Consider the following 27,804-nt stretch of genomic DNA (forward strand, 5'->3'; position numbering starts at 1 on the left):
GATGCTGGGAAGAGGGCAGAGCAGGGAGCACCAGGAATCTCTCCCCACCCAGGCAACGACCCCAGGGGCAGACTGTCTGATGGGACTCTTTGGGGACTGTGGGATCTGCCGAAGGCAGGGGAAGTTGTCAGTGTGGGTCTCTCCGAGCTCTCAGCATGGTCGCAGCCACCCAGCCACGCTGCAGGCAGCTGTGCACGTATTTCTGGAACAGCCTGCAGAAGCCAGGTGGGCAAGGACCTGTCCTCCCAGTAGCAGGGTCTACGCTCTGACACGGACGGTGGCTTCCCATCACACAGGTGCCGACACCGAGCCTGGTGGCCATCGCTGTCACCCCTCCAGCTCCAGCTCCAGCGACGCCAAGGGCATTGAAAGGGCAAGGGCCCCCTTGGCCCCCTTTTGGGAGCCACACATTAGGACATTCAGAAACAGCTGCACAGGTAGGAATTAAGAGGGACTGTGCGTGCCCACGGAAAGGCTCAGACAAGACCCGAGGAGACAGCAGCTTACACCTCAGGCTGGTTCTCGGCACAGAGACAGCCCGCCACCGACAATCCAGAGAACTTCGAGAGCAAAACAGCAAACCCTGGGGAAGGGGGAGAATCTGATTTCCAGAGTCACCACATCATGAGACTTGAACGTCCAGTGGTCAGTCAGCCAAAAAATCACAGGACACACAAGGCAACAGGAGAGTCTGGCCCACTGAAAGGAAAAGGAGAAGTCAACAGAATCGGTCCCTGAAAAAGACCTGAGTCAGATCTACTAGACAGGCTTTAAAACAACCGTCTTCAAGATGTTCAAAGAACTAAAGGAAGACGTAGGTAAAATCATTAAAGAAAAAGTATGAACAAAATGGAAATATAAATAAAGAAGTTGAAAAATCAGAAAAGAAACCCAAACAAGTCTGGGTGTTATAGGAAATTAACGAAACTACATCAAAAACTAATGATGTACCATATGCTGGCTGAATGAACATAAAAAAAAGGTCTGGAGCTGTATAGTAACTGAGATGAAAAGCTCAGTAGAGGGACGCAAAACAGATTTGAGCAGACAGAAGAAATATCAGTGAACTCGAAGACAGGACATCTTTGGGGACAGTGGAAATGATTAACACTGTGGAATGGAAAGTCCATGAAAAAAAAAAAAAAAAAACAGAGCCCAAGGGACCCATGGGACACCATCAAGAGGACCAGTGTACACACTGTGGGAATCGAAGGAGGAGAAAAGGGCAGAGAGAGTATTTGAAGAAATAATGGCTGCAGAAAGCCTTCCTAACTGTCAGAAAGACATGTATATAAAATTCCAGATGGTCAGCAAATTCCAAGTCAGATGAAGTCAGAGAGACCCACTTGGAGATACTTTACACCCAGACTTTCAAGACAAAGAGAGAGCCGTGAAAGCAGCGAGAGACAAGAGAGTCCTCACATCTAAGAGAGGACGCCCAGTAAGATTATCTGCAGACCTTTCATCAGAAACTTTGGTTTCAGCGAAGGTGTACCAATACGGTCAAAGCTGTAAGAAGAAAAACCGGTCAGCAGAGAACCCTCTATCCAGCAAAACCATGCAGCAAAGTGAGAGAGAAACCAAGACGTGGCCAGACAGACAAAGCAGTGGCTGTCGGGTGCCCACTGAGCCTCTCCTACAAGAGCTGCTCCTGGGAGTCGGACGGGCGCAAGGGAAGGACAGGAGACAGTCCTGGGAAGCTGTGCATGGAGGAAGGTCTCAGGGAAGGCTAACACGTGGCCAGTTATAAAAGCTAAAAACCTAAATGTAAGACCTAAAACTATAAAAGCCTTGGAAGAATACTTAGGACAAATGCCTTAGAACGTTGGATTTGGCAGTGATTTCTTGGATTTGACAGCAAAGGCACAGTTACTGAAAGAAAAAATTGACAAATTTGACTTTGTACAAAATTACAAATGTCGTACATCAAAAGACATAATTCCACAGGGGAAAGAGGCAGCCCACAGAATGAGAGAAAATACTTGCCAGTTATACATCTGATAAGGGCTGAGCATCCAGAATATGAACAACGCCTGAAGCTCACCAACCAAAGAGAATCTGGTGCAAAAATGGGCAAAGGACCTGAACAGACATCTCTCCAAAGAAGATGGACAAGTGGCCATTAGGCACTGAAAATATACTCAACATCCCTAAATAATGGGGACTTAGGAGTCAAAAGTACGAGATCCCACCTCATACCCATTGGGATGGCTGCTCTTGAGAAATCGGAGGGGCACCTGGGTGGCTCAGTCGGTTAGGTGGCTCACTCTTGATCTCAGCTCAGGTCTTGATCTGGGGGTTGTGAGTTCAAGCCCAGCACTGGGGGGGGGGGAGAAAAAAGATAAAAAGAAAATCCTAAAAACAAGAGGTATTGGAGAGGATGTGGATAAACTGGACCCCTGTGCACTGCTGGTGGGAATGCAAGTTGGGGCAGCCCCTGTGGAGAACCGTAGGGCAGTTCCTCAAAATATCAGAACTAGAGCTACCACATGAAGCAGCAGCATACGTAGTACAGGGTGTGTTCCCAGGAGGATTGAAAGGAGGGTCTCAAAGAGATGTTGTCTCACATTCATAGCTGCATTATTCACAAAGCCAAAACACTGAGGAAACCCCCATGTTTGCTGATGGATGACTGACGAACGAAATGTGCTCTGTCCACACGGAAGAATGGTAGCCAACCTCACAAAGGAAGGAGATTGTGCAACATGACAATGTGGATGAATCTTGAGGACACTGTGTTCAGCGACATGAGCCAGTTACAGAGACAAATGCTGTGGGATTCCACTTCTACGAGGTTCTCGGAGGGTCACAACCATACAGACACAAAGCAGGGTGGCGGGTGCTGGGGGTTGAGGGAGGGCAGCTTGGGGAGTTCGTTATAAGACAGACTGACTCAGTCCTACAAGATGAAAATCATCATGGAGACAGAGGGCGGCGTTGGTTGTACATCACTGGGAATGTTTTAAAGTCCCTGAACGGGTCGATGGCAAATTTTACGTCATATGGATTTTGCCACAATTAAAGAAGAGAAAACGCAGAAGAAAGTGACAAAGAGGACACTGCGTGGACCACGGGAAGGACGTTTTCCCGCCTGAGAGCAGATGCAGGAAGGTGGAGCGGAGCCCTTCCGACGTCAGCCGCATCGGCCGCTGACTGTTTCCTGCTCTGCACGTCTGCGAACGGCCCCACGGGTGCCCTGAGTACTGAATGTGGGCGACCTCACCGGGAGGGGGGTGGGAGGGCCCCAGGACAGCAGCCTGGACGCCCGGCTGCTCTTGCCTCCCGTTCTCTCCAAGGTGCCTGTGTGCTGTGTCCGTGACCCCTCGGCCCCTCTGTCCTGTCCCGTGGCACATCCAGGCTGTCCACTTATGGCTGCCGTGAACAGCCCCCCACACGTTCTGGTGTGGGAAGGTGAGTCCCACACCCTGGGGCTTTGGTGAAGGGACACGGGTCTGGAGTTTTACTGTGACATCTGTGTAGGTTTGGGGAAGAGATTAGTAAGTGGCAAAGCAGTTTTCCCAAACCAAACTGTGGGTTCACTTCAACAGCTGTTGGAAAACTGAGGACTTTTCACGCGGGACAGTAATGAGCTTTTTCTTATAGGACGCATCCAGGTGCATAAGGTCAGGATGTGACGGACAGAGTGTGTGGCCACAGCCCAACCAGGAGAACAGCATATGTGACGGACATCTTGGAACCCGTGCTGCAGGGAAAGGACAGGGGACTTGGATGTCCCCTCACAGGGTAGCCTCAGCAAGGCCCTGCCCACGGATGGACACTCCCCCGGTCATCAAGTCCATCCTGAACATGCAGGGCATGAAGATGGCTCCTGCTTCCTGCCGTTCACAAAAACCCAAGCTCCTTGCCTCTCCCACCGGGACACAGTGCTCACAGTGACCGTCCACTGAGGATGGTAAGAATGGAGCCCTAGTGTCCCCACAGATGGGACCACGAGGCTGGGCTGAATGAATGTTAGGGGCACGTTCCTACTCAAGTCTGACAGCTATGTGAGGTGGGCACAGCTGTCCAGTTTACAGACCAGAAACAACATTGAGGACCAGTTGGTCACAGAGCCGGTGACAAGGGTCTGAACTGAGGTCCCCCATGCTCCTTGCTGTCACCCGACAGAGGAAGTCAGGCTTGCAGGGAACGTGCTCACACTGCAAACCCAGGGGCTCAGAAACCTGAAGCCAGCGGGGTTAAACTTTGGGCTATTTGTCCGAGGACAGTGGAGAAGGAACAGTAAACAATTAAGACAGGATGGAGGGCCTCAAAGAAATCGGAGCTTCCCTCGGGAAGCGGACGCGTGCCCAGCTGCAAACACACAAGCCCCGGGGCTTCCCGCGTCATCTCAGCCTCAGTGAATCAGCAGCGCGGGGTGCCGGGCGCCACCAGCCCTCAGCCCAGAAGGGTGCTCTTGGCGGGGCCTCGGTCCCCAGGCCCGCGCGCGCTGGAGGGCAGCCTGTGTGGTGGCTGACGGGGCCCTGTGCAGATCTGCAGCTCGCACACCCACCCTGACCTGGGGCGGCCAGGGCGGAGCCGTGGGGTGTGGAGTGTGGCCTTCAGAGAACAGCTGACAGAAGCCACCCGCCACACAGGGAAGCTGGGGGACGTGCGGGAATGAGGCAGAGCAGCTCGGGCCGCTGGCAGAGGGTGGTGTGAGGGAGCTGCGGGGCGACACGGGCGGCACAGGCTGCCAGATGGGGGGGGGCAGGTGTGGTCCCAGGGAAGGGGATGAGAGCAGGAGGACCCCGGAGGCGGCGGCTGAGCTGGGGGCCCAGCACGCTGGGGGCTGGGACGGAGCTGACGTCATTGTGAGGAAGTGACAGTTGAGAGGGCTTCTGGGAACCATCAGCGGGACACTCAGCTCAGCAAGACGGCAGAGGCAAAGCTGTGTGATCTCATGCCAGAGGGCCCGTAGGAAAGGGAGGTCGGCAGATCTCCTGTGGTTCCCCCTCTGTGTGCTCCCTTCCAGCCCACAAACCATTCGGCCCCAGCGAGTCCTCACGGAGCACGGGCTGCCGGCCAGCACGCTCAGGCACCTGGATGTGTGGCCGCTTGACGGCACCTACGTCCTGACGGCCGTCCGCGCCGCGGGGACCCTGCCTGCCTTTAGAGCCGGGCTCCTGGCCCCACACATGGCCCAGGGTCCCAGCCTCCTCCTGCCCCCAACCCTGTGACGGCTACAGGGTGTGCCCAGCCCCCGTCCCCACTGCGAGCTGCTATTGTCCCCCTGCAAGGGTCCCCGAGGTGCTCTGCCCTGTGCAGGCGGCCAGCGGGGTCCCCGAGGTGCTCGCTGGGGGCACAGAAGGTCTGGTCATGACCAAGTCGCCCAGGAAGCACCGTTTTCCAAATGTCGAGCCTCACCTGCAGGGGTTCTCCTCAGTATTTCACTGGGAAATGGAAGTTTCTCCCAGGTTTGAGATGGAAACAAACATCTAAAATGCAGCTGGGAGTGGCTCAGGGGCTCCTCCCTCCTAACCAGAAACCTACATGAGCAGCTGTTTTCCCATAAAATGATACTGTTACAGCAAAGCTAGGTCCTGAGCCCGAAAAGTTAACCAAGGTTACAATTTACAGCTCGCATCATTTTCCCACTCTGAGAAGACGGTGGAGAACACACCGGCAGCCACAGCTTCACTCCCGCGCTACGGCTAAAGCCTGCTTGTTAGTGAACTCCTTGCTTCCAGTTAAATATGACAGCGTCAATATTATTCCTTCCTCAGTATTTGGACGTCAGAAGTCAACACTAGTGAAGACGGAAAATGCATTTAAAATTGTCTAACAAGGGGCACCTGGGTGGCTCAGTGGGTTAAGGCCTCTGCCTTCGACTCAGGTCATGATCTCAGGGTCCTGGGATCGAGTCCTGCATCAGGCTCTCTGCTCAGCGGGGAGCCTGCTTCCCTTCCTCTCTCTCTCTGTCTGCCTCTGCCTACTTGTGATCTTTGTCAAATAAATAAATAAAATCTTAAAAAAAAAATCTTTGAATTGTGTAACAAATTAACATTGACCAAACAAACATCACTTTCTTTCATCTGCCCAGGGGCTAGACACGAGAAGCATGTGGTTCTGTCCTGACAGACGACAGTGGGTGCTGCACCAGTGTAGGTGTAGTGTAGGTGCTGTAGGCAGCACCCCCGCCCCGTACCTCGTTTCTGGATGAAGACCCGGAGCAGAGGGTTTGCACTGGACACAGCCTTGCAGAAGTTGTCGTCGTTGTTGATGGGCAGCAGGTCCCCGTGCACGTCCGCGTAGCCGATGGTCACGTCCGTGTTGGAGATGTGGTGTGTGTGCACGACCAGCTTGTAGAAGTCTTCAAACTTCCCCGGCTTGTGGCGGTCCAAGGAGAACCTCCGGAACTCAGCCCCAAACTACAGCGCGAGAGACAGGGAGTAAATGAGTGGTGGGGAAGGGTGCCCGAAATAAGGCTTGTTCCCTGGAAGACAAGCATGTGACAGTAACCCTGTCCTCACGGAGCTTGCACAAAGACAAGAGTGTGGGGAGCAGCTCCACCAGCGCTGTGGGCAGGATGGGCACTGGGGCTCCGTCTTGACGGGAAGAGCAATGTCAAAACTAATCACAGGACGGTGGCTGAAATGACAGGAGCCTGGTGAGGGCCTCCACCCACGGCTGCCCTGCAGGCGCAGGGTAGGGTCCGGACAGCCCTGAGGCAGGGTCAGACCCTCAGGGGCAGGAGGGAAGCAAGAGCCCCCTGGAAGCTCTGCATTCGCCTGAGGGCAGCGGGTAGTCCTGCAAGGACTTTAGGCTAGGAACGGACTGGATAGGGTTTGCATTTCTAAAGGACCAAATGACTGTGCCTCAAAAGGGTTAGGCTGGAAGCCAAGGTGAAGGGCTGGAGGAAGGTGGTAAAAGGGTTCACAAGTCTCGGGAGGGGCCTGGCACTGGCCAGAAGGACAGAGCAGGCCTGTCCCCAGAAACGCTGGTCTTCACCGTGTGCTCTGGGGAACACCTGACTGTCCCTGGTCTTGGCTCAGGTGCCCACGCAGCTCTCGGGGGAGAGGACCGCAGGTCACCTCCCACAGATGCACCGTGTTGGCCTCTGAGGACACCGCTAGTCGGGCCCACGGTTTTCCGGATTAGGGTGGGTTGCTGTCCCTCACTTGGCCACAGAGGCCTTTATTCATCAGGCAGGACAGACGAGTGCTCTCCAACGTAACTGAAAACTCATTACAGTGATTCCAAAATACACATAAACAAAACGGCCAATGAAGTTTAGACTGAACGAGTCGTTCCGTCATCTAGACATTATGTCAAGCCATCAGGGCAAATCGCTCCCACCGCATGGGTCTGTGTGGCTCTCAAACTGGGTGGGCGTCAGAACCATCTGGAGGCCCCCCGAGGTCACGACTGTGCTGACCTGGAGGCCAGCGCAAGACCTGCATTTTTAACAAGTTCTCGGGAGAAGCGGGTGCTGTCGGGCTGGGGACTGCACACACGGAACCCACGATTTTAGGGGAGTCCGTCTCCCAATCTCCTCACCCACAGATCTCTGAGAATCAAAGCAAAAGCAAAAAACCAAAGGAAACAAGGTCCTCACCCACCCCGCACTGCCCCAGGAATAAAACACTTCCAGGCACACAACAGCGGGACATCGGAAAACGTTGGTCTGGGAGCGGCCACCCTCCGTGAGGAAGCTCGGCTCCTCCGGTCTGCCTCCCACACGCGGGGCGACGCGGGTGTGGCGGGGCTCCCCCCTTGCTGCCACGGGGTGCACAGCTCAGCAAACCTGAAAGTCCCACCCCGCGTTCTTTAAAGACAGGTGTGATTTCGTATTTGTCCCCGCACGCTGCACGGGCTGGCCTCTGCACACGGGGACAGCAGCCGGCGGCCACGAGACTCATCAGGACACCCAGGGCCGAGCCTACGGCATGCGCTCCGGGGGGTCCTTCTCAGCTTGGGTTATGCCGTCCCATCACGAACGTGTGTCTGAACAGCAGCTGCACCCCCGTGCCACCTCGGGCCCGACGCCAGTTAACTTGCAGAGTGGCCCGAAACCCTATGCGCCCCCGTTCAGTAAACACGTCAAGGGAGTTGGCTCCCGTCTGATGAGAGCAGTGAGCACCTGCGACATTCGCGCCTCGTCCCCAGACCGGATGCCACGCACGTGCTCTGAGCCAGTCGGGCTGCCTCTCCTCCTGTCACCCCTGTGGGGCCCAGGCCACATCCCAGCGTGAGCAGGGAGAGTCAGCACGTTGGACAAGCCCATGTGGTCTAGACACAGCTAAGCTGCTTCTCACTTCTAGTAGTTTCCTTCAAAATACTTCCTACTGTGCTGACGTGAAATGAAACTGCAGATAAAGCTACTCTGACCCGTTTGATAACGAGGCTTTGTTGGTCCCGCAGAATGGCAAACATGCTTCACATGTGGAACGAACCTCCAAGTTTAACAAAAAGAGGTATGACATGGGATATTAGCATTTCCCCTACATTTTTATTGTGGCAAAATACACATAACATAAAACTGACCATCTGTGCCAGGAGATGGCACTGAGGGCTCCGAAGGTACGCCAGACCCCAGCCCTCGGACTCTCACCAGGTCGTGTGCCAAAGATAAATAATCACAGAGTGCTCTATCATTAAAGTTACTTTTGATAATCTATTAGCTGACAATTTAATGAGGACAACTTTGAATGCTGTTAGAAGCAAAGCGCTAGAAAAAATTGGCTTGTATGATTTCTTATCCAAACCCTTGGCACAATTCACTTTCTCAATTTCTGGTAAGGACACCAAGAATTACATAACAATGAATCCTACCTGCTAATTATTACGTCTAGAGGAAACCTGTGTGATCTGATATAAATGGCAAGTAAAAATATAAGATTTGTACTCCGTGCCTTTAGTTTTTTAAATAAGATGCTTTTATCACAATGAAGTTGGATTCTTGGGTAATACCGTTACCAGAAGTCTTTCAAAATGGATAAATGACCTAAATGTAGGACCTAAAACTATAAATGGTAGGATGAAAACTTAGTGCAAAAGCTTTAGGACACTGGGTCTGGCAATGGTTTCTTGGATATGACACCAAAGGCACAGGTAGCAAAAGAAGAAACAGACATTGTACTTAGGGAAATCTGCCTTTCCTGCATCAAAAGACATTGTCCACAGAGGGGGGCTCAGTCAGTGAAGCGTCCGACTCTTGGTTCTAGCTCAGGTCATGATCTCAGGGTCCTGAGGTCATGCCCACATTGGGCTCTGCTCTCAGCATGGAGTCTGCTTGTCCCTCTCCCTCTGCTCCTCCCTGAAACTTGCTCGCTCTCTCATAAATAAAGTCTTAAGGAAAAAAAAAAAAGGACATGATCCACGGAGTATAAAAACCTGTAAAAAGGGAGAATGCTCAGAATGTATGGAACTGCTAAGTGTGATGCAGCATGCGCCCACACAGCGGGTTAACACGTGTTACTGAGCCTCAAACAGGAGGGCTGTTCTGGCCCTGCTACTGCACAGACGAGCCTGGAGCACTCCAGGCTGTGTGATCCTCGCAGATGAGGTCACTGGACCCGTCAGATCCCGGAGACAGAAAGCAGGTGGTGGGCGCAAAGAACTGGAAAGTCACTGCTTAATTGGCAGACTTTGGGTTTCACAGGACAAAGGAGTTCTGGAGATGGTGGGGACAGCTGCGCGGCATCGTGAATGTACTTAGGGACACTGAACTGCATGCATAAAATGATTGGGTGGCAAATCTTATGTGATGTGTGTTTTACTACAGTAAAAGAAATGGAGGGGAATGAGATTTCTGCAGGAGGCTGTGACAAGCTCTGATTCATCCCTATGATACGGACAGCCACTCACATAGGCAGGGCTGTCAGTGTGATCAGGAAAGCCCCGAGAAGGCTCTAATCTCTCCGATCTTGGGGTTCTGTGAGTCAGGAGTGAAGGCTTTTAAGGTGAATTGTAAGCAGCTGGAGTGTTAAAGGTGTGCCCCAAGAGCCTCAGAGCACAGCCTCTAGTTCAAATCCTTCCAGGAAATCTTGGTTCAATTACCAACTGACCAGGATCCTAACAGTGGTCACACATGACAATAATATACTTTACAGAATTACTCTAGGGAAGTCATTAAATAAAAAGCAGCAACAAACACAAATCCTTCAGAGGAAAGGGTTTGATTTCCACATCATATTATTTAAAATGTTGAGTTTTCAACAAATTTATGTGATCTATAAAGAGAAAAAAATGGCCTCCATGCAGAGGAAAGTGAGCAGCAAACAGTCATTTAGGGTCCCAGAGGCTGTGCTCACAAGACAGAGGTCTGAGATCAGTTATTATAATTATGTTCAAATAACTGAAGGAAACCACGTCTACAGAGCTCACAGAAACCATGAAAGCAAGGAACACGTTATAAACAAAGAGATGAAAATCATTAAAAAAAAGAGAACTGGATGGAAATTCTGGAATTGAAGAATATAATAACTGAAGTGAAGACATTCCCTAGAGGGACTCAACAGACTTTTAGACGCAGCTGAAGAAAGAATTGGCAAATGTGAGGATGGGTCGTTTGAGACTGTACTGTCTACAGAGCAGAAAGAGAAAAACGAACAGAGTCTCAGACATCTGTGGCCGGCTACCATGCATCCCAAGGAAGACACGACCTGGTAAGAGTCCAAGAGCTGGGGTCTGGTGTGCCTTCAGAGCCCTCAGTCGCATCAACTCACTGCCCAGCGAAGGCTTCCCAGTGTGGACATTCATGGCAAGAAGGAGCGAAAGAGCCAACGCCACACTTGCCTCGTGGAGTGTTAAACAGTTTTCATTCAGTGAAAGATTTTTTAAGTCTTTATTTTGGATGGTTACCTAGAGTGAAAAAGGCAGAAGGAATATTTGAAGAAACAAAGTCCATAACTTCCCAAATCTGATTTAATCTACATACCGAAAAGTCCAATCTATAATTAAGATAAACTCAATGTGATCACACCTGGATGTACCATAGGCAAACTGTCAAAATCCAAAGTCCGAGAGAGAATCTTAAAAGCAGGAAAACAATTCATTACATAGAAAGGGTCCGCAAGTGTATGAATGACATCCTGTCTGAAATCATGGAGGCTAAACTGTTGTGGGATGTCACGTCGGGGGTTGGGGGAGAGAATGTCAAGTGAGAACTCTGTACCCAGCAACACCGTCCTTCACAAATGAGGGAGAAATGAGAGAGTCTGAAACACACAAAAATAGAGAATTTGCCACCAGCAGACTTGTCTTGTAAGAATACTAAAGCTATGTTTCAGGCTGCAATAGCAGCACACGACCCGTGAACTTGAATCCACGGTAAAAACAAGCAGCACCGCTGAATGGAACTACAGAGGTGGGACATAAATGGGAGTCCGAGTGTATTTTTGCTTGCTTGTAACTTGTTTCTTCTGATTAAAAGACAACTCCAGAGGCAGTCAGCTTTCCTACCTGCTGGGAGCCTCTATTGGTCTACACCAGGCACGCTGACCCTGCAGCAAGACTAGGGTCTGAAGCAGTAACATTTGGTATGGGGCCGCAGGCTTTCCCTGGACAGTGCCAGGCTCTCCTGAGTGGATCCTGGCCTTACACTGTCCCCCAAAATGCAGTACCGACATGTCCTACAATAAAGATGAACCCTGAAAACATGCTAAGTGAAAGATGCCAGACACAAAAGACCAGATACAGGTTTTTTTCACGTATGAGCCTGTTTACGTACGTGCAAGGTACCAGATAGGCAGAGTCAGAGAGCAAACTGACCCCTGGTTGCCCGGGGCTGGGGAGAGACGGGATTGAGAATGGCTGCTAATGGGTAGGAGGGTTATTTTGGGGGTGAGGAAAATGTTCCCAAATTAGATAGCGGTAATGACTGCACAACTCTGTCAATATACTAAAAACTTCTAAATTTATACTTTGAAGTTGTGAATTTTATTTCACATGAGTTATAGCTTATAGAGCCTTTTTTTTTTTTTTAAGTTTCACCTCAAAGAATGATTTTTTAAAATAGCCAATTGAAGGCTGATTGGAAGCTGTATTCGGAAACACAGAAAGCCCAGAGAGTGACATCAGACGGGTTCAATGCGGACCCTGCTTTTGCTCTTGGCACACAGGAAACCCTAAGGGACCAAGTGACCAGTTATGTGTTGTCAGCCTACACCAGTATAGAAAATAAAGACTTAAGAACTCAGAGAAGCCCCCTCCCCATCACTGCTGGGTTTGCAGAACAGAAACAGGATGTGAGACACAGTCCAAGCTGGTAGGGCAGGATTTTCCAGTTTGGATCGGCTGGTAAGGACAGAAGGCGGGCATTCGGAGCAGGGTAGAACTTGCCTTCCCTCACACCCATCTCCTCCCTTGCTCCAAACTGCAAAGGGCCCTCAGTCCCTCTTCTCTTCAGAAACTAAAACTCCGTTCAGATGGTACTTCTGGAGTCACAAGAGACAGTTCCAGTCTGTTCTCATCGTTCAGTGTCACGGGACTCCAGGAGCGCTACCAGGATTATTTCTTATTTTCCAGGTTAAAAATACTAAAAATGTAAAATTTTCTTTTTCTTGATAGCTAATGAGATCTCTGTACACTTTCTGTATGTTACAAAAAAATCTGTTTTCTGTAGAACATGGCGGAGCACATGTTGGCCTTGCCTGTCTTCATGTGCACAATTAAATTTTAAGCTTCCCCACTGGAAGGGCCCCTCCAACTTCCATACTGAGGGCCCCAGAGAGGGTGAGACGTCTGCCCAAGGTCACGGAGCACCTGGATTCCAGGCTGGAAAAAAGACCCCATTTCCTGACTCTGATTCAGTTCACATCTGCAGCACTAAGTGGCTACCACTCCAAGCTAACCGAAAAGTCATTCTTCCTACGATGGAAAACATGGTCCCCAGGTTTCCTCTTAAACTCGCTCAGGTGCTGTTTTCCTTAAAACTCTAAAATGGCACATTTTTTGATGACTGAGAGGCAGCTCTGGCTCATTGTCATCCCTGCTGCGAGGGCTGAAGTCACAGGGAAGAGGAAAAGCAAGCTGAGCACCATCTTCTCCCTGAGGCCGTCTCCACGGCTGTCTTTCCAGCTCCGGGCAGTGTTTAGGGGCTTGAACCCCTCGTGAGGTCCCTGCATGCTCGGAGAGGACAGGGAGGCTGACTCCTCTCTGTTTACTTCACTTGAAGACTGAAGCCTCACACAGATTTGTGCTTCTGACAGTTTCGTGGGGAGGCGCATACACCATCTTTAATCTCCAGCCGCCTGGGAGAGAGGTCTTATCCCTTCGCGGAGGCAGGCAGCTCAAATCCTGGGGGTGCGATTGTGGGTTCATGGTCTCTCTTTGCCACAGCGTCCGACTCGATTGCCCCCGGCTCGTCTCCCTCTTCAGGTGGGTTTCACAGAAACGGGAATCGAAGGGCAAGTTCTCTAGTTCTCAAGGTCTACTCTCTTTCATCATTTCCTCAAAAAACTGGCTGTTTTTTTTTTTTTTTTAAAAAAAAGCATTCTTCCTTCTTATGCATTTTAAGCAAGGTAGTCTTTGCTCTGAAATAGCACAGAAGTTGGCCATACATGCCTGTGAACACAGTCACCATGGGGAAACCAGCAAGATTCATGCAAGACCAAAAAAAAAAAAGAGGAAAATCGGGGTCTAGCATCTGGTATGAGGCTTGGGGTGCCAGCTGGAGCCCGGAGCTCACCCGCTCTGGGGCTGGTCCAGCGCCTGGGCCGGCTCGTGAGAGCCCTTGTCTGACCGAGACCTGAGCCGTGTGTGAGGATGTGTACTTGCATACCTCCAACACGCATGCTTTAAGAAAGAATTGGAACCACACTGCTTGGTATGTTTTTCTTTATGGTTTGAATAGGGATAGAACCACATAGCTCAAAATTCAAAAGGTTTTCAGTAAAAAGTCTCCCAGCCACCCAGCCCCCTCCCTACAGGAACCAGTGATTTCAGCTGTCTGTGCCCTTCAAAGCCATGTGAAGGCATTGTATGTGAACTCTATCCACAGTCCTTTTCTAAACACACAGTAATACACGCTCTACACTGGCCCTCTCTGTGCTTTTTTTCACTTATCTGAAAACATTCCTTCTCTGGATGCTTGCGGTCTTGTGGAGGCATCTCCAGCTGTCAGAGGCCCCTGAGTGAGGAAGGGTAAGTCACTGGGCCCACAGGGACGTGACGGGGTGTCGTCAGACTCACCCCGCAAGGCCACGGGAGCCAGGCATTAAGGTAGATTCCTTACCAGCTGAAGTTTGTTTAGTAACCGAGTCACTTCTAAGATGCCTCCCAAACCCGATGCAGCCACCGATCTGTAATTACCCTTGAGTGAAAGCAGCAAACTAGCACCGCTCCCGCCTGGGGTACCAGCCCCAGAGCAGGCCTGGTTGTTCTAGACCAGTATTGCTCCTGCACGCAAGTCTTCACTCAGCTGAGGAATTAAACCTCTATTAACTGGTTTTAAAATAAAATTCTAGAGTTTTAATTAAATCAAAACAGGAGCACAGGAGGAGAGGGAGCATGAAGTCATAAGCCGGGTCCCATGCCCAGGTCTGCGGGTTAGATCTGAGGCCGAACCGCAGCATCATGCGCCCCTCCCCCACGCCGGGTGTCACTGCGAAGCAGCGTGGTCACCTTCAGACCCAAGGAGGCGGTGTCCCGACGACTATCTGCACGCAAGCGGGGGACAGGCGACCCGGAAGGGTCCCCAACCATGTGGGCCGTCTGTGCGGGAAGCAGCCTGTGACCCCACTTCCCACGGCGCGGCGGTCCGCGCCGGTGCTGGAGACCCAGGGCTCGCCCGAAGGCGCGCGCGGAAGCAGCTGGTGTCCGCGTCGCAGACGCGCTCCTGCACTGGGCCTCACACCAGTCACACCAGGCAAAGAACCGGGTCTGTGGTCGTGCTGCGCCGTCCCCAGGTCCCGCAGTCCGGCGGCCCCAGACCCACCTGCGGAGTAACCAGGGTCCCGCGAGGCTCCTGCGTCGCCGGCGGGTCCGTGCGCGCGGGGCGGCTCTGGGCACCAGGCGGCGGGGGAGCCCAGCCCAGAAGAGGCCCCGAAACCGCGCGGGCGGGAGGACCGGCCGCAGGGAGCCGGGGCGCGTGGTACCTGCCGGAGCGCCCGCGTCGGTCGGTGCCACGCGCACGGGGAAGGCAGCCGGCGGGTCTCTCCCCACGGCCCCGGTGGGTCACCCCTGCTGTCTCCGCGCGGCCCCGGCGGGTCACCCCTGCTGTCTCCCGGCAGCTCCGGCGGGTCACCGCGGAGTCTCCCGCACACAGCCCGGGGAGGGGGCGGCCGCACCGCTGCGGCCGGGCTTGGGGACGGGGCGATCCCCGCAGGCCGCAGGACCGGCCGCTGAGAGGCTGTTGGAAGCGGCGCGCGGGTAGGCTCCCGCACACCCGCTCCGCTCCTGATCGCGGCACTGACCAACGAGGACTTGCTTTACCTAAAAAATGCCCTCCGGGCCTAGACGCCTCAGTTACCCTGAAACTGCTGTCACCTTGAGGGGTCCGGGAGGGTCCTGGACACTGAGCCTCATTCGGACCCCGCTCCCGCTGACCAGGGCCCGAGGCCGAAGCCTCGGGGTCCCTAGGGTCGTTTCCCGGAGGGACGTGCGGTCTTGGGTAAAAGACACTCCTTTGTCCTCTGGCGCACGACAAGCGCAGAGTTAAGCTGACGCACCCCTGCCTCCCTGGTTATCCATCCCGTTCCCCCTGCGGCGCCCCCGAGCTCTCTCTGCGGGGCACCTCCCGGCCCAGCGTTAGGGACCCAGTGTCCTAGGCCAGCACCGCACCCCCCCACCACCACCAACGGAGACTCCCCACGGTGACCACTGAGGCCCCGCCCCCACCACACCCCGGAGGCCCCGACCCCACCACACCCCGGAGGCCCCGCCTCCAGGCCCCTCAGGTGAGAGCAAAGGGGGTTAGCCATCAGAAAAATGTTCAGGGAAAACATTCACCAAAATATTTAGTTGTCAAAAATGTTAAATTTTCACCAGAGGAAGCACCTTCCCAGGATGAAATGTAATTAAGCCAAAAGAAATGCTGTCTTAGAGGGGCGCCTGGGTGGCTTAGTCGGTGAAGCCTCTGCCTTCAGCTCAGGTCAGGATCCCAGGGTCCTGAGTTCCAGCCCTGCTGAATCTAGCGTGATCCTTAGGGCGCAGCATGGAGCAAAGCCACAAGGCCCAGCCCAGAGCTGTGACTCCTGCCTAAGCCAAGAGAGCCCAGGGAGCCAAGCACTCCGGGCCCACCTGTCGCCAGTGAAGCCAGGCTCTCTGGGGCTGGACCTCCCCAACGTGTGTGCCTGAGCCAGCAGCATCACTGCCACCTGGGAACGGCTACAGATGCGTGACCTCAGGCCCCAGGCTTAAGAAGGGAGTCACTAGACTCCCAGTGACTCAGGCACACATCAGTCTGGAAAGCAGGGCTGTACCCATCCCAGGGGGCATCTCGCCAGTCACTGCTAGGGGCTGCTGTTTAGGGTTGGTGCCTTGAACAAACCCTTACTGAATGCCAGGTGTGCGTGGTACCTGGTGCCAGGGCCGAGGGCCTTCATGGGGCCGATGGCTGTTTGAGAGCCCAGTGCTGGGCGGTGATCACACATGTGGATGTGTAGTTACAAACTGAGAAATGCACACAAGGAAACTATAGGACGCAGGCCCTGATTCGAACTGTGTGTCTAAGGAAAAGAAACACCCAGGTGAAGAGAGGCACGGAGCGGCTTGGCTGCAGCACAGGTGTTAGGAGCACAGGCAGCCCCAGACGCCACAGATCTCAGACACCTGTCTGTACAGTGATGCAGCCGTAGCAGGCCGCTGGGGACAGGGCCAAGGAGCAGGAGTGCGTGCGTCTGCCCCAGAGAAAATGGTGGAAGACTTCCATTCACAAAATGATCCGGAAGCAAAGGCTGTTATTCTCATGTGGCATTTGTTGGAGCGTGGGACCTGCCGTGGGATGACTTCCTGAGCTGATGTGTTGGAACAGTTTAAAATCAGGCCACAGACCTGTGAGTCAGATGGGGTGTAGCCGACAGCAGAGCCTGGCCCCTTCCTGGGCCCCATCCACCTACCCCAACCTGCAGGGATGATGGCCTGCCGGCAGCCACAGGACGGCTCAGGGGAATATCCCTGTGAGGGCGCTGGGGACGGAGAACCCAATGCCCCTGGGTCACCTCAGTGAGCACGTGTGTGTGCTACAGGTCACACGTGTGCTCCTCTGCTCACACACATGATCTGTGTCTATGGACCCAGCCCTGCGTAACAGAGATGTGGGGCAGGGCTGTGAGTGGAAGACACAGAGATCTAGGGACAGGGTCCATGGTTTCTGTCCGGCAGGGGCTTCCAGTATGGTCGAGCAGGCGTGGTCAGTGCCATGCCTTCTGTGCAAGCTCTCTTTAACCCTAACCACCGTCCAGGAGTGTCGCTGATCCCATTTTAAAGGCCAGGAGACTGAGACCTGGAAGGATTTGGTCCCTGACCACAGTCACAAGGGGAGTGAACAGAAGAACTGGGGCTGATGCCAGAGAGAATGCAGAAAAGAGCTACCGAGCTCCAGTGGTAAGCTGAGGACTCCACGGCGGAAGTCAAGCCCCGGGACACCCCACTGGGAGCAGACTCCCCAGGTAGGAAGCGGTGCCTGAGCCCACCAGGCTGAAGAAGGGCTGCCGGCAGGTGCGAACCGTGAGGGCGGGTCTGGCTGCTCCGGAGCTGAGGGTCACGGTGCAGGAGACCTGGCGGCTTTGAGAGGTGGAGCTGGCAGGCTGGAGGCACGCAGGAGGTGAAGGCCAGTTTTCTCACCTGTCCCTGCCTCCATGGGACTTATTGGACGTGGAAATCCACTCCAGTGGAAGCCCCTTAAGGAAGCGAGGTCACATCCTAGTATGACCTCAAGAGTTACAAAACGGGGCCATTTCCAGGGACGGGGAGGGGCTGAGGTGGGATGCGGTCTGGACCAGTTATGTCTCACCCACAGAGATGGGAGAGCAGAGTCAGGAGGCACAAGGCCCTGCAGGGCAAGTTCCCAGCTGTCCCTTTCTGGCTCTGTGCCTCTGGATAATTTAAACTTCTCTGAGCATATTTCCTCCTTCAAGAAAAAAAGGGACAAAAACACATTTTTCATAGGGCTTTTGTGAGACTCAAATATATGTGCATGCTGAGCGAGTGCGGTCCCAAGCAGAGGGGCCGCTGCTCACCAGAGTGCCTGGAGACACGCATCACACATGGGCGTTCACAGGGCTGTGGTCTCTCTCAGCCCTTCTCAAAGACCAAAACTTGCCAACACAGTAAGGCAGCCCTTTCGCTGTGCACCCGTAGTCATACCACTGAAGGGCCATCTGCTGAGGGACATGTCCAGGTGTGCCAGGGAGCAGGGGAGTTGCCATGATACTCTGCTCACAGCCCCAAAGAGGAGGACGTGGGAGAGCTGGTCAGGTTCACCTCGTCCCTGCCGTCTCCGCAGCACAAGTCGGAACCCACAGGGCCGCCTGGGAGAGGGGTTCTCACAGGTACGTGCTGGACGCTGAGGGAGTCGCACAGCCCCCAGCCAGTGTCCAGGAGGTGCGGGGCCGGGGGTGCAGGGTAGAGGAGATGACTTCCGAGTGCGGCCGGGCAGGCAGGTGGTGTCTGTTTTCCAGAGGTGGAGTCAGGGAATGACATGAAAGACATCGGAAGCAACTGAGGGTTTAAGACCTGGTTTTGCCACTTAAAGGCGGGCCCTTGGTCAGGTGACCTGACAGGCTGGGCGGAGTCCCCGGGGTCCTCTTCTCCCCAGCCCGTGCAAATGCTGGCAGAAAGCGGCACACAGCCGGTGCTCCAGGAAAGGGGGCCGTAACCGCGAGACCTCACTGTAGCTCAACACAGGTCACACTGCCTGGACTCTCCTCCGGGTGGTGACCGAGTGGCAGCTGCTCCCACCGGGCTAGTGGAGGCTCCCAGGGCTGGGAGGGAGCCCAGAGACTACGTGCCTCCCAGAAACACAATCAAGGCCAAGTGTGGGGCATTCATGGTGGCACAGCCCTGGGCCACTCTCCAGGCCGTGCCGTGACTAGTCCTCTGCTGCCTGGGCTGAGGAGAGGCATCACTGACTGACAAGCCATGGGGCCACGCCCCGGGGAGACTGCTCCCAGCCTGTGTGGTGGAGAGACAGGGCCGGAGACGCCAAGCTCGTGGGGAGAAGGGATCCTGGGGCAGCTCATCTCCTGAGGACTGGACGAGGGTCCTCAACACACCATTTCCTGCAGGAGGGTCTCCCAGACCTGCAGAGATCCTCCGTCACCTTCTAGTCCACGGAAGCATGTTCCGAGGAGCCCGGGCTCTGTGCCCCTAACCCTGCATGGGTACAGCGGCCCATGGGCCCAAGGGGACCAGAACCCAGAGGCGGGGCGCCACCTCCTCCTTCACGTGAGGGACCATCACACAGACACAGAAGTTTGTTTTGTCCCACAGCAACACCCCATTATCATCACAGACCAGGGAGGGAAGTGAGGTCAGGACCCGTGGGTGGGGAGCCGGTGGCTCGGGCCCCCATGCCGTGGAAAACAGGATACAGACATGACGATCGTCTCCGAAGCCCTCCAGCATGGCCCTCACAAGTCTCCCTCCCACAACCCCTACCCAGGGCCCTCGGGGTCCTTCCGCGAAGCACGTGTCCACAGAAAGAGGCCTCTTGTCTGTCCCTGCCCTGTCTCAGAAGCAAAGGTGCCAAGAGAGCTCTGCCTTGTAGGCGGGCTGGCGCCTGAGCTGCCTTGGGGCAAGCGGGCCGATGGGAGAAAACGGAGAACAGACTCCCGGCTCTCCGTGGGACGGCCCTGGGTGGGGGCTGCGAGGTGACGGTAGCACCTGCGGGTGTGTGAGCGAGCCGAGGGGGCGGGTGTGCGAGGCAGCAGACGTCCCAGGGCACGGGCGGTCTGACGCTGGCCCGCACAGGTCCACACCTGCAAGCTGCAGGCGGCCTATGAGGCCTTCGCTCCGGCCACGAAGCTCAGACATTCTCGCGGGGGCGAGATCTCCCTTTCTCACGGGAGAGCCTTCGCACCAGTTGCCCTGCGACCCGTGGAGCAGCCCCCAGGCCCACCTGTGCTCATCTGGAGTCTCAGCTTCTCCCACGACGCCAGGCCCGCCAGAGGGGCCCGCAGAAGCTGGTGTGGACTAAAGGGAAGCCAAGGAAGACAGCAGCAGCTGGAACCACAGAGCCACAGGGCGGAGGGTAAGAGCCCCTTACACACCAGCGGTGGGGCCTTAAATTCTACAAGACAAAGAATCTCTTCCTGATTTATTTTGTTAATCAATAAACCCTTAATAAGTTGTGGTTCAAGGCTTTCAGAATTCCCAAATGGTCAGACCTCCTACAGCCACTTCAACTAAACCCCGTGGAGTCTGGGGCTAGAGCTGAGAACAGCCTCACTGGGTGGGGGTTAAACCAAACCGGAGGCGGCCACCCAGGGACACGCACGCAGCCTGGGGCGCCATCTACACAGGTCAGTGTCCCTTGTGGACACGAGGCTAACCCGTGACATCACGTCCGAGAACCAGCACCATCCCCTTCAGTGACAGAGACCCTGACAGTGGCTACACCAGGGGTGGATGCTGACCACACAGGACATGAGGGAACCTTCCTGGATCCGGGAGCGCTCCGTCCATGACCTCTTCACCTGGTGTGCAAACAGACACGCACCAGCTCGTCAAGCTGCCCGAGATGAGGGTGTGCTCCTATCCCACGGGAGAGAGGCCACCACGTGAACGAGGTCCGCAACAGCCTCCTGGAACAGCCGCTCTCTCGGCCTTGAGGCCGGGCGAGGGTAGGACCGGGCGGGTTGGAAGAAGCTTGGCTCCGGAGGAGACAAACCAGGGATTTAACAGCTGGGCCCTGCATGTGGCCCGGGGTGGTTTTCAAACTCTGTAAGCAACAAAACTTTTTTTCCTCCCTCCAAGTGAAATGCAACACACTCCCTGCAAAATACAGAGCCGACACTGGCTGGGGGTGAGGAGGGGAGCCTGCTGGCGAGCTCCTGCCCGGAGCCCCAGTGAGGAACGCAGCCTGGGGAAGAGAGAGAGAGGGGTGGTGGGCTGGGCCCCCCTGCGCCGTGCTTGAGGCCTGTAATCAAACACCGAGGAAGTCAGCACACACCGCACGGCAGAAAGAGCAACATGGACTTTTCAGTCCATTTCCTTCTGACTTCCAAAGTTTCTCTTGTTTTGTTCGGCTCATCCTTCCCCTGCTCCTGTCTGCTCTGTCCCCCGCGGCACTCACAGGGAATGAACAAGGCCACTGACCCCTCTCAGAGGTGCCCTGGAAATAATCCCATCGGTGAGTCAAGCTTTGCTCACCTTCCTCAAAAAGTAGTTCTTTTCTAAAGCACCCTAATAACTTCTGACCTAGTAGCTCCTGGGAAAATGGAGTTGTTCCTTACCTGAATTTGACTCAGCCAGCATTTACTGGGTACCTCCTGTATGCAAAACACCGCTCTTCACACTGTAGGTGCCAAGGGTTTCCTTGAGCCATGCTATTGAGAAATGCAGCTAGTGTTCTGAGCTGACTTCCCAGTCTAGCACAGCGGAGAGCCCCCAGACTAGAAAAGTGCAGGCAATGAGGGGAGAAGGTGCTCTGACTTATCTCCGAGGAATCATGGCCAACTTCAACATTGCTGATGCTGGGAAACAGACAGGAACGATTCCTGGAGGCTGACATCATGAGGGCCCTTGCTGGGCGAGCAGGCCGGCTGGGAGGCAGGGGAAACCTCTGGGCTCCAGGAAATGTGAAGCAGGGTTTGGTGACACTATGGACACTATGGACACCAGTCTTCTCACTTGCCAGAGCAAACCACTGGACCCTATGTCTCTACCTATCTTACCTATCTTCATCCCCCAGCACAAGCCCTACACCCGGCAGAGTGGTCGCTTCATAAGTGAATAAAGGAATGGCGGGGGCGCCTGGGTGGCTCAGTGGGTTAAAGCCTCTGCCTTCGGCTCAGGTCATGATCCCAGGGTCCTGGGATCGAGCCCCGCATCGGGCTCTCTGCTCAGCGGGGGGCCTGCTTCCTCCTCTCTCTCTCTCTCTCTGCCTGCCTCTCTGCCTACTTGTAATCTCTGTCTGTTAAAAAGATAAATAAATAAATCTTTAAAAAAAAATAAAATAAAATAAAGGAACGGCGGAGCCCAAGGCAGAATCCGACTTTTAAGGACACCTACCGAATAGAGGATGTCCCTTGAGACCAAGCCACAGAACCCGCTGTGGTGACGTAAGACTAGAACTTTTCCCCACAACGCACAGGAGCTGCCCTTAGCAGCGCTAGCTGCAGGCAGCCGAGGGGTCTGTCTCACTGTACTTGGGGCAAGCTAAAGACACCTGCACCAACACCGGCACCTGCACCAACACCTGCACCAGCACCAACACCGGCACCTGCACCTCGGGACCTGTCCTTGGAGGAGGAACCAGGATCCCTCCTTCCCCAGCGGCCACTGAGAGTTCATGGCCAAGAGCACACACTCTGGAGCCAGACTGCTCAGGCTCTCTGACCTCGGGCGGCTTCACAGAGCTCCCTGGACCTCAGTGCTCCTCTTGTATAACTGTGATGGTAACAGAACCCATCTTGCAGGGCCGTGACGGAGGTTAATGACTGAAATTTGCAAGTGCAATGTATTAGAGCAGCGTCTGCAGGTGTACACGCTTATACACTGGGAAGAACGGTTAAATAATCCTAAATATTTCTGAGCACAACCTGTAGACAGAGGCAGCATTCAGCCCGGACCATCTGTACCCCCACAGCGTGACCGGGGCAGCCTCAGAGGAAGGCTGCAGGCTGTGTTGGGGCTAAAAAAGGTCACGGTCCCTGCCATTGGTTCCCAGGTTCACAGAAGAGTAGAAATGTGTCAAGAGGAAGGGGTGGGCCAGTAAGCATGTCCACAGCCAGCTGGACAGGTCTGACACCACCCCTGATGCTCCCTTTCACCACTGGGGTCATGGCGGCTTCTGTGGCTGCTATGCCAAGCTCCCTGCTTGTCTCTAAAAGTGTGGGAAGCCCCTTCACTGGGAAAGGGTCAGGCTGATTGTAGACATGGCTCACAAACGTGAGAGCCTCTGATGCCGTGAATGGTTCCACCTTCCAATCTTGACCCCCCTTTCCTCAAGGTGGGAGAACTCTAGCTCAGTGCCATGAGTCCCAGGAACGGGCTTGAACCCCTGGCTAGTTGTCCCGGGAGAGTTCATCGGGCTTTCTGCTGCTCCCAGGCCAGGGATCCACATCAACCCCACTGGCATCCACCAGCCTGCCAACTGCTTCTGGGGTCCCTGGTGAGAGTCTCCTCCAGCAGCAGCCTCCCTCAAGTCACCCAACCTGTTTGAACAGATATGCACACGTACAAACCAGAATCTTAAAAGGGTGTAGCTGACACGCACAGGTGAGTCAAACCTCGTGAGGCGGTTCTCAACGGCCCACGGGAGGCAAGTGCTCAACCACCCCGTGGGGAGGGCCTGGCCCAGGCCCCAGCCCACCAGATGGAGAGACGTGTCCCTGCAGCACCCAGCAGCAGAGAGCCTCAGCCAGACACAGGGTCTGAGGACCCGGGGAAACACGCAGGCATAAATCACTGCTTGGAAAACCTGTTGTCAAGCAGGTCCCATAACTCCATAAAAAGTAAGAACAGTAACACTGCAGGGAAGAGAGAGGCAGCCAGAAACAGATGAGTGGTCCACAAATACAAAAATCTTCAATTCATTGATAACTTGAGGATCGAAGTAAAACCACGGGACAGGGTTCCACTTAACCGACTGGGAAAGAATAAGAAAACACCCAGGGCTAGAGGGCAGGAGGGCAGAGAGAGGACGGACAGACAGGAGACGGGAGGACGGACAGACAGGAGACGGTAGGGAAACTTGTGCAAGAGCCCTTCTGCAGGAAAATTCAGCAACATGTAGTCCAAGTCTTCAGAGCATGAGCTCCGCCAGCACAGACAGTGCGCTTCTGGGATCCGTCCCGAAAGGCGAGCTCTTCGCATCCTGTACGTAACAAACCTCCACTCTGTGTGTGTTTGTGTAGACGTGTAAGTACAGAGATGTTTTTCACAGCATTGCTTATTATAGAAAACACTGGAGATGAACCCAAAAGGATACTGGTTAAATTAATTATGGTTTACACACAAGATAGAACACAGGTAGTAATTTTTAAAAATACGTTCTTTAGCAACACTAACGACATGACAAAACACTTGAAGGGGGACTCAGGCTAGACCGTCACATGCCTGTAGAATAGGACTCTGATTCTACAGAAGACAAAAGTGTGCACCTAGAGGGTCCAGAGGGCAGGCTGCCACACTCAAGAGAGGCTCAGTTTCGGATGGGAGAATTACCCCGTTTTGTGCCTGATGTGGTTTCTAAATTTTCAGCAATGACAGTGTTTCTTAAGAGTACAGAAGAGCCTCCAACATGATTTCAACAAAGCAGCACACTAGACTAAAACCCTCAGTAGTACCTTGTCCCCAGACACAATGGACATGGCACACCTGGGGCTGTACACATGGTCCTCGGTCTCTGCCCTGAGCAGTCACCCTGTGCCAGCGCTGGGAAAGGGCCATGAGATGAGCAGGGGCTGGAGGACGGCGGGAGCTCGGCCCAGTGACAGCCTCTGATGGGCTGGGTAGGAGAGGGTCAGCGCCCAGGGCGGATTCTCAGAGAGCATTTCAGGTGGGGGAAAGCCACATAACCAGGGCCAACAGACCACCAGGTTAAGGGAACGTGAGTGAGGCCCAGCCAGAAGGCAGAGGCTCGGAGGGGACACCCTGCGGACAGGGGGTAGCATGCTCATTCACAGAGCTGGAGACCTGTGATGACTCCGCCCCTTGTAGACGCCTCCCCTAGCACTAGTCCTCCTGCTAACCCTACAAGGGGCCAAGACTTGCTCCCCTGGGCCTGAGGCATGCTCCCCGAGACCTATGCACAGCCCCTCCTTCCCCACGGCAGTTCTAATGGGAGGAGAGGCAAAAGTCAAGCAAATGGCAGCCCCGGTGCCAGAACTGAGAAGGCAGAAGTGCATTCGGCCGGTTTGGGGAGGAGTAGATGACTCACAAGTATTAAAGCAGAAATGTTTGGGGAACGTAAGGGCCTGTGTGATGGGGGAGAACTACCGGGTAAAGACGATGTCCCTGAGGCTTTGGAAGTTGAGTGGCTGTGGCACATGGCCAGAAATTCTGGGAGCAGGAGAGGTGAGTTTCACACCCAATATTCTGAAACGCCACAGAACCCTGAACTGTGGGGACGGACCGTTCCGCCTGTGGGCAGCCTGCGGCCTTCCACACGCTCTTGTAGTCATCACTTCATTCTGTCCTGGGAGGTGAGAGGAACAGGAACAGTGCCCATTTTACAGATAGAATAACAGAGGCTCTGAAGGGTCAAATAACTTTCCTGAAGGCTCCAAAGAGTAGGAGGCGGCAGACCTGGCTGCACTCAGCCCCCAGCACCATTTTCGCCACCTGAAAACCCCGGTGTTCTGGTGCTTCACTGAACATGAACAGAGACCTCATTGTCATCAAGTTTTGCTTCCTGTATTTTGACAACAGCAGCTGCAGTAAAGGCTCCTGGCAGAAATGGGTTCATGGTAGCAAATATTAATTTTTAAGGGGGCCAGTGGGAGGCTGTGTACGGAGGGAAGAGCCAAGTGGGCTCTCGGAACAAACAAGGCAAGTCCCAGCACCCAAAATGGTGTGTGTGTATGTGTGTGTGTGTGTGTGTGTGTGTGTGTTGAACCAGCCAGCTCAGCAGGGCCCACCCAGGGTGGTGTGGCTCTCCTAGGGGTGCCCCAAAGTTCAACCAAAACTCCAGCTCTGCCCTCACCTCCAGGGGAACAGTCAATACATCTGAACCTGAGCCCAAGCACCCTTCTTCACTGGGGAGTTAGAGGGGTAGGGTAGTCTGGGGCAGCCCACGGGCCAGCCAGGACATCCACAGCCCCCCACTGCCCTCCTGGAGGGGACGCAAAGGCTCTTCCCCTCCCTCTCCCAGCAGCCTGCATGGGAGGCCACCAGCCCAGAATGGGGCATAAGCCCTGCTGTGGGCCCAGCCTCCAGAGGGACCCTTCTAGACAGATGGTCTGGAGCTTGTTGTCATCAGACAGCCGCAAGGTGCATGTGGCTTTGGAGTACTAGGAATGTGGCTTGTGTGACTCAGGAAAAGTGCTTAATGTCAGCCAATCTACACTTAGAATCAAAGGGCCACTGGAGAGGCAGCAGGAGGGCCCCTTGCTGTAAGTGCTCTGTGTGTCCACTGTGCTTGCTGGAAATGGCAGGAATGCACACCCAACAAAGCGTGTGACCACTTCCCCAGTATAAAAACGGACCCTCCTGGGGCACTCTACATTGTTTCCTACAACTGCCTGTGACGCCATGATGATTTCAACAAGTTAAAAAGACCCACCACATGTGCTCAGTGCCTATGAGAGTGGTCAAAGAACTCTGATCAGCCACGTTCCCAACCCAGCTGAAGACACCAACAATTGTCTGGAGCTCCCACTCATGCCTGTGGTTCTTTCCTCCCCAAACTCACAGCCGGCACATGCGATGCGGGAGGGCGGGGGCACTCTCGGGCTGCAGAGGAGATGAGTCCTGGGCAAGGGTCACAGAATTAGCGTAGGGAGAAGGCTGTGAGGAGGAGTTCATAGAAAGACCTTCTCCCCAACATGGGAATGAAATCCAACTCACTGGTTCATTGCGGAGAAACCGGCCCCGGTCCTCGTTGGAGACCCTGTAAACCCCTTACCAAAGGAACCCTACGGCCCTTGACCCGCAGAGGCGGCCTGCGCAGGGGGGTAGCTCGACTCAGCTCCTTAGGCTCAATCGCCCCGCACGGAGTGGGGGCTCTGAGCCCACCCTCTGGCCCAGCCCCCTCCAAGCCCTCAGGCTGCTCCGCCTCGTCTTCCAGGAGGCGGGAGGCACAGAGAAAGGGCGAGAGGGCCGACTCCCAGGCAGCAGCAGCGAAGGGCCCGAGGAGCCCCCTCCTCTGGGACCCTGAACAACTACAACCAAGACCCTCGCAGACAAAAGCGTCAGCCTCTAAGAAGCCGCCCCCGCAAAGGGCAGAAGCGCCAGATCCTATCAGCCAATTAGCCGAACGCGCACAGACACCGCAAGTTGGGGCACGCTCGGGCCGGGGCGCGGGCAGCGGGAGGGGCCGCCGGCCGGGCGCGCCGGGAGAGCCTGGGCCTGGGGCGCGCCGGCGGGGCTGGGGGTCCCGGCCGGCTGCCGCTCACCCCTCGCGGGTTCCGAGGCTCCTCCGCGGCGAAGGAGGAGGCGCGGCCCGGCCCTCCCCCCGGCCCGGGCCCCCCAGGATCCCCAACGGCCCCACTCGGAGCAGCTCGCGGGTCGCCCCGGAAACGCCGCCCCTCCACCGTGCGGCGCGCCGGGTCGTCTCCCGCCCGTGGAACAAAAGAGCCGCTCCCGCGGGGGTCCGGAGCCCGCGCGGCCCTCCCAGCGCCGGGCTCCAGCGGCACCCATCGTGCCGCCGGGCTTTGTGTCCGTGCGGGGACGGGAAGGGCGGCGGGACCCCCGCACATCCCGCCGCGGCGCCCGCGCTCCAAAGTTGCCGCCAGCCCGCGTACCCCCCGCAGCGCCCAGCCGCCCCCCGCGGGGCGCCCATTCATTCGCGGGGGTGCAGAGCGCCGGCGCCGGCTCACCTTGCTCTTGACTTCCACCGCGCTGCAGTCGTAGAAGCGCAGGGTCTGAGACTTGTGGAAACTCCGGTTCATGGTTCCGGCCCCGCGCAGCCTCGCCTTCGCCCCGGCTCCTCGCTCCGGGGGCTGCAGGAGGACGCTGGGGGCGGCGCCCCCAGCCCCGGCCCGGGCCCCGGCCCAGGCCCCGACCCAGCCAGAAGCCGCGCTCGCTCGGCAG

General features: G+C 55.1%; 1 protein-coding gene across 2 annotated transcripts; it reads right to left on the reverse strand.

Annotated features, from left to right (window-relative positions):
• Window positions 1-586: 586 nt before the first annotated feature.
• Window positions 587-27,804, reverse strand: PARD6G (par-6 family cell polarity regulator gamma). Of its 2 annotated transcripts, none has more exons than XM_059410103.1 (3): window positions 27,591-27,804; window positions 6,149-6,371; window positions 587-699 (listed from the first exon to the last, which is right to left on the reverse strand). In XM_059410103.1, exons 1-3 carry the CDS (start codon window positions 27,660-27,662, stop codon window positions 647-649), a joined length of 348 nt encoding a protein of 115 aa, XP_059266086.1. In that variant the 5' UTR covers window positions 27,663-27,804; the 3' UTR covers window positions 587-646. The 2 variants fall into 2 exon arrangements, with proteins under 2 accessions (XP_059266086.1, XP_059266087.1); XM_059410104.1 differs by lacking the exon at window positions 587-699 and adding an exon at window positions 2,106-2,319 and having other exon boundaries at window positions 27,591-27,803.

The sequence above is a fragment of the Mustela nigripes genome, chromosome 8 (genome assembly GCF_022355385.1).
Source record: "Mustela nigripes isolate SB6536 chromosome 8, MUSNIG.SB6536, whole genome shotgun sequence".
Classification (NCBI taxonomy): Eukaryota; Metazoa; Chordata; class Mammalia; order Carnivora; family Mustelidae; genus Mustela; species Mustela nigripes.